Raw genomic sequence first — 10,324 nt, 5'->3', positions numbered from 1 at the left:
ATGGCAGGGACACCCTGATTAAAAAGCAACATGGGTGTCAGGAACAAATAGTCGAGGATAAATATAAATAATAGGGTATACAAACAATTTTACAAAGGGACCATAAAAGAGACTGAACCTAACTAACAATAGTGATGACTGTTAATGCATTTTCTCCAAGCTAAACACAAACATAGTACTTACATAGTACATGTTTAAGACCTGTTCGGTAGTTCAGTGCTGCTTCAGTCAGCAGAAGGAACGTAAATATAAAACGTTACCCTGCAGAATGTAACAAATAACAATACCCAGGATAATGTCATGTCAGATACTAGTTGCTCAAGTCCTAACAACTAGCAGCAAGAAGAGTTTGCACACATACAAGGAAAGAGAAACAAGCAGCAGAATTTTGCAGAGGCGAACACAACAGGACAGCAAAATGTTCTCAGAAAAAGGCAGCACAGTCCACGTCATTACTTGTACTTGAGATGTATTTACAAATTTATTCAACCGAGTCATCATATGGACCATTCATGCGTGACGTGATCTTCCTAGAAAACACAACGAGCATCACAGCAGATAGCAGGTGAGGAGGCCACGGAATGGGCCACGCCCATGGCTGCGGCGGAGTCGTTTGAGAGCCATCCGCATGGACGGCCTTTGCTGCGGGTCCACGGCGGTGCAATCAACACCCAGCCTGAACACAGTAGCCATCTCCTCCATGTACCGTGCTTGATCTGGGATGTCCCTGTCCACGGCATTCTGGAACGCTTCTTGTTGGTTTGCCATCAGTTCAGTGAAGTATTTCCGTGCCCAATTCGCCAAATGACCATCCACTCCAGCTTCACTGGCAATCCGCCCCGTGATGAGCTCCAGCAGCAGCACACCATAGCTGTAAATGTCTACCTTCTCCGTTGTTGCCCCCGTCCCATATTCTGCAGTTAATCATTTATAGTACTAGTTAAAAGACCAAGCTAGTTAAGACAGAATTCCCTGTAATAATTAAGAAAAGTTAAGACAGAATTATGTTTCCAAACATACCAGGAGCTGCATACCCAAAGTTACCAAGAGGCAGGTCGGCGATGGGCAACGGTTGGTCAAGCCCAGCCATGTTCATCTGTGCAGCGCCAAAGCTGGCTATTACGGCCTTGAAATTCTGATCAAGCAAGATGTTTTTGGGGTTGATGTTGTGGTGGACAAACGGTCTGTTGCAACCGTGGTGCATGTGGCGGAGCCCTTTGGCCACGCCAATGGCGATGGACATCCTCTCCGGCCAGCTCAACGGCCGCATGCCCGCCTTCCTCTGATGCAGCCAGTAGTGAAGGCTGCCATTCACCTCGAACTTGTAGACGAGCATCAGCGCTTCATCCCTCTCGATGACACCTAGGACTTTGATGATGTTATCGTGGCAGATGGTGGCTAACAGGGTCATCTCTGAGCTGCAGCGGTTCATCACATTGTTGCCCAGTTGCAGTGCTGGGTTGATGTTTTCAAACTTCTTGACGATTAGACTAGCAGGAGGGCCGATGCCACGAATGCGCTGAACATGGACAATGTACTGTTTGTCTTCCTCTTGTCTCCTTCTGCTGGCCCAGACCATTATCCTGTTGTTTTCGGCGAGGCTTTGGACTATGCCTTCTTCATAGTCAGCAGGCAGCGTCTTCATGTCAAGTGTGTATCAACCTGCAGTCACATTATTTATCAGTGTCCACTATAGTGCTCCTTGGATTATATACATAAGAAAACTGCTGAGAGATAAAGAGGTTCATAATTACTAGTAGAGCCAAGAGAGTAACACTAGTTTGACAGTAAACTGCAGAGATTGGTGAATCTTAAGAACTTGTGTGCCTTTTGAAATAGTATAGTACAGGATGTTCGGTTCTTTCTCTCTATAATAACTGCATAGATTGCTGAAATAACTATAATGCTTTTTCTCTCTATAATAAGTACAGTATAATAATGTTACTTTTGGTGGTGTGCAGGTTATTTTGCATGCTTCTTCATAATTGATATAAGGATGGAGTTACTGAAATTAAATTACAAAAATGATGCAAGGATCAAAGTAGTGGGACAGTATCTAATTAGCCGGGGACGTCCAAAGGAACAGGGCAGAGACGGAACGGAAGTGGGGCATGAAATTGGTTGAGGGGAAACGTAGAGGGAGAGGATATAAGCATGTGGGCGAGAGGAATTTGAGCGTGGGTCACCGCACCGGCGGAGGAGATGGAGACGGTCGTGGTTGGGGAGGAAGGCTCCAAGAGGCGACGAAATCGGCTTGGGGGCGTCCGACCATGTCTCCATGGGCGCCGCACCTTCCAACGCCTCCTGCTGGCGCAACCAAAGCGACGACGGCGTCCCCCACCTCTCCGGCTTCATCATTTCCAGATCTCCCACCTCTCTCTGCATCCCACGGACAATAGACCGTGGATGGTGGCGGCGTGGATACAGGCCGACACCGACAGGCTAGTGGAAAACGAGAGACGCGGCAGAGTATGGAACATACTACTAGTATATCTAACTTGTCAGAGCTCACTTTTGGTTGGCTGACACGTGGGGGCAGAGAAAACCGGCCTACTTGCCATCCAGCCAAAGACAGGACCCGCGCCATCTCCGTCTCAAAACCCTAGATTCGTGGATTAAGCTTATTATAGTACGTATAAATTAAACAAGGTGCGAGTGCAGTTGTTCCTCTCAAAACCCTAGATTCTGCACGCACGATGCTTAATTAATCAATACACTATGTTTAATTTAAGATAAGAGGAACATGACCTACAGAAAATACACTATGCTCCAGTCCAGGGAGAGGAGAGTGGATCTTGACCACGTAGTGAGAAACCAAAGTCTGCACGCCTGTCAAGTACAGTACGTACAGTATGCATGACCTACAGAAATGCAAAATGCCCAGGATCTACAATTAAGTGCTACGGGAGCCCATCGAAATTTAGATTGGCAATACTACAAACTTGACCTGCCTACTACTCCGTCCGTTCGGAATTATTTGTCTCGGAAATGGATGTATCTAGATCTAGATACATCCATTTCCGAAACAAGTAATTCCGAACGGAGAGAGTATTACCTACGTGCTCACCTCGGTTCAGATAAGGACTCTTCGGACGAGGAGCCGTGGCTTGTTGCTGGCTTGCTGAATACAATATTTTCTAGCGAGTTGGTCATGGTTCACCATCCATAAGGGTGTTGTATATATAACCCGGTCGTCCATCGTCCGTGCCAGTGTCACATCCATGGAATAAAAACATGGAGGCAGTGCCAGTGTCGTCCAGCCGGAGTCATACATATATATGCTTTCCCCCTAAAAAAAAGAGAGTCATATATGCTAGACGGGCGGAAAGCTGGGTGTACCGCAATTTCCTGACGTTCAAATCCCACAAGTGCTCACGCTGGGAACTTTACGGTTGTTCGGTCTTGGTGATTTCGTTAATAAATTCGGAGGGAGACCCCTCTTTTATAAAATTAAAACACGTCTTCGTCGAACCAAGGGTGAGTACGCGCCCTCATTTCCGAGCTCCACCGGTTTGAACAACAACAAAGTATTACTGATCCACGCGTCAGATTTTGGAGACGTCTGGCTAGTAGTATAAAATATTTGAACATGGAGACCTGAAAAAGTTAGACAGCGAATGTTTCTTTCTCGCGAGTTGAACAAATGCTGCGTCTGCGTCTAAAAGCGCCCGGTGATTTGATTGTGTCGAAAAGAAACATTTGATTTGACATACAACAAGGCTTTGCTTGGACGTTTTCATCCCGGATACACCGGTATAAAACTTACAGACCTCCGCCTGCCCGTTTTGATTTCTGGCCGGAAATAGCTGTTGGCCGGTAAGTTACACTTGTAAGAATAATACATTCGTATTCAATTACACCGATGCCAAGCGCAGCCCAAATGATTTTGTAAACGTGATGTAGTCTCGCAGGGTTAGGGCGGAGCCACCATCAAGCACTCCATGATATGCACATCTATGGTTCACATGATTTCAAAACCAGAGGAATAGAAAAACAGAGAATTACAAATCATATATGATATTGTATTGTTTGCTTGCGCATTATATGGAAAACAAATATTTCTTTCCAAAAGCTTTCAGTAGATACTAAATATCTAATCTTGTACAAAGAAAACCTTAGGGAAAATTCCTATATGATTATGTCCTAAAAAAATTCTTATGAATCAAATAAGCCTGTGAATACTTGAACTTTTTTAATAATATGGAGTGCCTCACAGGTGTCATCATGTCAAGGCCATCATCAAATCTGTCAACTGCCTGAATGCACTCGGAACCACCATACTCGCTAAGATTATCCATAGTGGGAGTAACTTCAGCGGTAACATAAGGTTCAACTCAACAATTTTTCTTATGTGCCAATGATTTAATGATGAGAGAGATGATTCGAGTAACATAGCTAATTACTCACACTATGAGTAATATGGCACATATCAAGACAAGATGAGTCTACAACCTAATAAATGAAGTGTTGCATGACACCACACATACGTCAGTCCTCACTATAAAGGTGATAACATAGACTAGTAATATCTGCATGTTACTAGTCTAAGTTACTCCACACTATGGGTAGTCTAAAACAATCGTTGACTTGACAAGTCTCTACGGCATTATCGAGCTACAACTCTAGCAATGTGGGCATTCATTGCTACTCCCTCCATTCCTAAATCCCATAAGTCTTTCTAGAGATTCCAATATAGACTACATATGGAGCAAAATGAATGAATCTACACTCTAAACTACGTCTATATACATTCATATGTAGTCCATATTGAAATCTCTAGAAAGACTTATACTTAGGAATGAAGAGAGTAGATCACTAAACCCGAAACTGTTGGGCTTCCATCCTTCGGAACCTCTAGACGTGTCGCATGCCTCTGTCCCTGGTACCACCAAACATCTTTTTTGAAACCATCGGACGTGTTGCATGTGTCCAACTTCCTTGTGGCCCCATGGGATCTTATAAGGGCATGGCCATGGTGTGCTCCCCCTGCAAGCCAGCTGAAATAAAATAGGGCTAAGCTGTTCTCACTTCTCAGGGAGTTTACATTCCCCACTAGTATGTGAGGGAGTCCTGGGGGTCCCCTGGCGTCTGGGCTGTGTGACGTGGCCCGGACTCCTGGGCCGTTAAGATACAAGATGGAAGGCTTTTCCCCGTGTCCGGATGGGACTCCCCTTGGCGTGGAAGGCAAGCTTGGCGTTCGGATATGAAGATTCCTTTCTCTGTAAACCGACTCTGTATAACCCTAGCCCCCTCCGGTGTCTATATAAACCGTAGGGTTTAGTCCGTAGAGGCAATCATAATCATACAGGCTAGACATCTACGGTTTAGCCATTACGATCTCGAGGTAGATCAACTCTTGTAACCCCTATACTCATCAAAGTCAATCAAGCAGGAAGTAGGGTATTACATCCATCAAGAGGGCCCGAACCTGGATAAACATCGTGTCCCCTGCCTCCTGTTACCTTCGATCCTTAGACGCACAGTTCGGGACCCCCTACCCGAGATCCGCCAGTTTTGACACCAACATTGGTGCTCTCATTGAGAGTTCCTCTATGCTGTCAGCAGAAGGTTCAATGGCTTCGTCAATCATCTACAACAACACCGCCGTAAAGGAGCACTACAAGAAATATGTCAACTTATGACCACCACTATTGGTCACTGAATGGTCACAAATTTCCATTTATGACCTTTTTGTGACCAAAAACATAAGGTCAAAAGCTGGGCGTCGTAAACTGACTATAGCGACCTTTAACAAAAGGTCGTTGATCCTATGACCTTCTGTTTTGGTCGCTAGCTCTCTCCCCAGGCCATGTCGGATCCGACGTGGCAATCTGACGTGGCAAAATTGCGACCAATTGAAAAGGTCAAAAATTAGAATCGGCCCGGTCCATTTCGGTGCTTTAGATGGGCCGAGCCCATTAATTCAGCCCATTTATGTTTTTTTTCAGTTAATTTTCGCTAGCTACATGGGCCTAGCCCAACATGGCGTTTTTTGTTTTCTAAGTCTTTTCCATTTTCTGGGCCTCAGCCTTTTTGCGGTCCATTTTCTATTTTTGAGACTTTTTTGTTCCATCTTTGTCCAGCATTGTTTGGGCCAAAGCCTCTTCCAACCCATCAATATTTTCAGCCCGCTAATTCATAGGACAACATATAACATACAGGACACAATATTTCAAATAACAACAGGAAGCAATCTGCTACATCATATAACATACATAAAAATGTGATCAGCACCAAGTTTACAATTAGATAACACATACAGCCCAAGTGTATCAGCCCAAGTCTATCACATGAGACCTACAAGTTCTGCTACATCATATAACACACAAATAGGATCAGCTCCCAGAACTAGCACACGTACAAGTTCTGCTACAAGGAGTTCGTTACTCCCAGAACTAGCTCAAGAGGTAAAACTATGCTTCATCCAACTTCTTTGTCCTGAATGAAATGCCAGCATCTGCACATTGTAGATCAAAATGTTTAGGGACAAAATAAAAGTAAATCGAACAGCCGATGTGGCAGCCAATGCAAACACGAGCTAGCCGGTTGTGTCCTGTTCCTGTTATGTTAATCTAGCTAAGTAGGTTGGCTAGCCCTTGCCATTCAGGTCCATATCAACCGAAGCATACATAGACAGCAGATTTTGGCATGCTAGAATTCTTACGGCAAACAAGATTGTTTGTCCAGTAAATTATTCGTTAGGAACATCTCAGGTATACAAGAAACGGGATAATGATTCATTATCCATATGAGGGTGACCTCTGTGGTGCAGTCTATTGACGGAGGGTCTAGCTTACTGCTGCTACTCCACATATTAAATTTTACTTAATATAGCAAGATGGAGTAACCCAAAAAATTAACAAGGAAAGCAAATGTACTGCAAATGGCAGTTCACTAGAGATTTTCAAGTTAAAAATACTCCCAGGGGTAAACAACAATGACACGGATGGAGTAAAGGATGGATGTTGTAAATTAATCAAGTAATTCTTTTTTGTTCTCATATTTTTCACCCTCTCGACACTGCCTAGACCACTTACAAGATGACAAAGTTAATTTTGCATAACACATATGGATTCTCATCTTCTTCAGTAAGGGGGGCACAGTTACAGCTAATTAAGCACGATGAAAGGGACCATCCAATTAAATTTCATTCTTATCTTCTTCAGTAAGGACAGGCAGAACATCCCAGCATATCTCAAGTTGATGAATTATTCTAGCAATAACCAACTTAGAAACATCCCTCGTTGTTCCATTTAATCTTACTACAAGATAGTAGAAGAATCACTCTTGGTGAATCAAATCATAACAAATCGAGCAATAGATACAGGAGGCACATCAAGCCTGGCCATTTTCATTTCAGTAATTTAGAAAGAGGGGCGATGGGGAACAGAACCTTGAGGCCCTGTTATGGGGTTGTGTCTGATGAAGGTTTGCCCTTTGGGGTGGCAGCTGCAGCTCCACCAGATGCAGCAGCAGCACCTCCAACTGGCACAGCGGCGGCGGTAGCACCAATGTTCACCTGTGTGACATTTCAGATCATCATTACAGAATTTTATTTATTTATTTAAGACACAAGCAGCAAAGATCGTGTCTACCTTCGCATATATTTCAATAGCATACTGCTATTGTCATGTATGTTAAATATGCAAGAGGTAAAAAACGACAGTTATGTACATCCAATGCAAACAGACTTATAAAGAAGAATATTTGGTCTATTTATTGATTTTACCAACAGGGTAAGTTGTGTTCTCTTCAATTTACTGATTTAATCTAACATATGAATGCTCTTCTGCACTGTTCCTAATAGAAAGAATCATAGAACGGTCTATACGGCGTTCATTGATGGAGAGTTGTAGACATGAAATGTGACTGCACTGTACATGGGAGAAGGTCATGTTTCCGTAAACACACCAGCAACAGCAATCCAGGGCCTTCTTCTCCTGCTCGTTGTTTTTCTCCTGGGCTTGCTCCTTCTTCTCCTGGGCGTGCTCCTTCTTCTCCTACAACAGCAGCAACAGCAGGTTAATGACAGCAGTAGTTTGACAACAGCAGCAGGTCAATAACAATAGCATGGCACGGTCAACACTAAGCAGTCTGCTTGAAATCAACACAACAAGTGACTATAACTATAGTTGTAGGCAATCAGAACTGTTTCTATTGAACTTTAATCATAGCTGCGACAAACTGAACTACAATATTTATTTACAAGCGTAAATAATCTAGAACTAGTAGGAGGTTCCTCACAAGCAACATGACGCACTAATCCTACAGAATGCAGAAACATTTAACCATTTAACCATTTAATCCAATCCCATCCAGGCCAGGGGAAGATTCTTGCAACTAACTTGTGGATCAGCAGGTGCAAAGCAAGCAAACAGCTAAGATTCCCAACATGCACAAGTAGACAGAAAAAAACTAGCATCACCCTGGCATCAGCCTGGCTAGCACAAAGAAGCAAGCTATAAGAGGCCTTGCATTTGATTAGCAACACACCTAATAAAACACACCACAAGTCTGCATGATGATACAGTACAGTAAAATAAAAAGACTGATAAGGAGAGCACAACTTCAATCAGCAATGCAAAAGGACCCCCTTGGATTGAATCGCTTGGTCAACAGCCTCGCATGGAATCTCGATCGATGAGGTGAAGTCGTCAATTAGAATCGGATGATGGATAGGGTCCCTCCTGCAGTCAAGCCAAGGAATTGGATTCAGCAGTCAGATCAGATCCATGGAATCATCCTTTTCATGTTGACAGTCAGAAAAGAAGAGAAAGGTTTGGAGTTTGGACAGAGACGGACCTCGGAGATGTAGATGTGGTCGTCGCAGTAGTCGGTGAGGCTGGCGAGATTCTTGGGGTCGAGGAAGTGGGAAAGGACTGCGACGGCGACGGCGATGTCCTTCTTGGGGTCGAGGATGAATCACCTCTGTTTGGTCGTGCCACGGGTGCGCCGCCACCGACCGGCACGTGATCGAGGACAGGATCCGCTCGTTCAGAGCCGGCGTCTTGGTCTTGGGGGCGGCGGCCGTGCCGCTGCCGTTGTTGGATGGCTCCTTGGTGGAGGCGGCGACCGCGACTTCTTGTGAGGGAGCCATGGATGAGTGGTGGGAGGGAGTGGGAAGGGGATCGAGGGAGAGGCAGATGCATCTCGCTGCGCGCACCGGATCTCGCCGGACAGGGGTCTTCGATTCCCGCCTGAGGTCGCCAGGATCGGGCGCCGGAGGTGGCAGCGGCAAGGGAGGAGTGGAGCGCTAGTGGATTGGGGATCGGGGAGAGAAACCCTAGAGGCGGCGGAGGGAAGAGGGAGAGGGAAGCGGCAGAAGGAAGGGTGGAGAGGAAGCCGATCTGGATCGAGGAGGGAGGGTTGGTGGGAGAGGGACGAGAGGTGAGCGAGAGACGCTGGATCGAGGGACTCAGGGAGAGTGTGGACGGCTCAGATCGACTACAGGGGGGTGATCCGTGGGCTGCTTCCTGATTGGTTCAAAACATGAGGTATTTATTAAAATTAGCTCTTAGTGCTAAAAACAAGGGGTTTTGTGAAGCAACTAGCAAAATTATTTTGCAAATGGCATCACTAAAATTTTCACTTAGTTTATACCACATTTTACGGATGATCGCCAATTTGTATGCAGCTTCGGTCCTTCTAGCTATTTTTGTTCATTTATACAAATTTCCACCGATTCGGCAGGAAGCGGGTAAAATTTAAACTGCAGGTGCCTCATATTTTGCTCTTTATTTTTTACAAAATTCATTTCTAGGTACATGGATATCTACTTAATCAGAGAAACACCAAAAAAATCCAAGATTCAACCACTAGCTAGGAACGGTCATTCCCGTCGTTTTGACCGCATTTTGAAACGGGCGTAAAAAATTCAAAAAAAATCAAAAAATTGGGAAACATTCGCATTGTGTCATTATATGTGGCCAAGTTCCCAGGAAAAATAACAAACTTGTAATACGACAATTATTTTAAAAAATTGTTCTCAAAAACGAGCTATCACGTGTGGAGATCAATGGCTTTCAATCCAAATGATCAATCTTATGGCCACATTCATGGCATAGTTTGTTCAAATGATCTCATATTTTGCACAAGGGTGCATATTGAAATGGCAAACAATGTTGCCTAAGGAAGTTTTCATTTTCTTTGGACGAAAAAACCATTTTCCATTTTCCGAGTGCCTGAAATGAGTTTTTCTGTGAAGGACCTACCATATATTTGTTGCAAAATTGGACCTAATCAATTTAATAAAATACTAGGCCATATTTAATGCACAATTGACAAAATGGTTGGGTGTCAAATTTTTTGATCCACCTCTGGTGAA

The 10,324-nt window shown here is 44.3% G+C and overlaps 1 protein-coding gene across 1 annotated transcript; it reads right to left on the bottom strand.

Moving 5' to 3' along the window:
• Positions 1 to 202: 202 nt before the first annotated feature.
• On the bottom strand, positions 203 to 2,423 carry LOC125523662 (MDIS1-interacting receptor like kinase 1-like). Its single transcript, XM_087535893.1, has 3 exons — positions 2,192 to 2,423; positions 1,021 to 1,662; positions 203 to 914 (listed from the first exon to the last, which is right to left on the bottom strand). Exons 2-3 carry the CDS (start codon positions 1,643 to 1,645, stop codon positions 550 to 552), a joined length of 990 nt encoding a protein of 329 aa, XP_087392019.1. The 5' UTR covers positions 1,646 to 1,662; positions 2,192 to 2,423; the 3' UTR covers positions 203 to 549.
• Between the last annotated feature and the right edge of the window lie 7,901 nt (positions 2,424 to 10,324).

The sequence above is a fragment of the Triticum urartu genome, chromosome 7A, assembly GCF_056163025.1.
Source record: "Triticum urartu cultivar PI428250 chromosome 7A, HENAU_Tu73, whole genome shotgun sequence".
In the NCBI taxonomy this organism is placed as follows: domain Eukaryota; kingdom Viridiplantae; phylum Streptophyta; class Magnoliopsida; order Poales; family Poaceae; genus Triticum; species Triticum urartu.
This window is presented reverse-complemented; position numbering and strand designations above follow the sequence as displayed.

Bases quoted from the DNA above. Each gene is read 5' to 3' on its own strand.
- LOC125523662 (XM_087535893.1), bottom strand. From the start codon at position 1,645: ATGAAGACGCTGCCTGCTGACTATGAAGAAGGCATAGTCCAAAGCCTC. The intron at 915-1,020 runs GTATGTTTGGAA...GATTAACTGCAG, and splicing joins CTTTGGGTATGCAGCTCCTG to AATATGGGACGGGGGCAACA.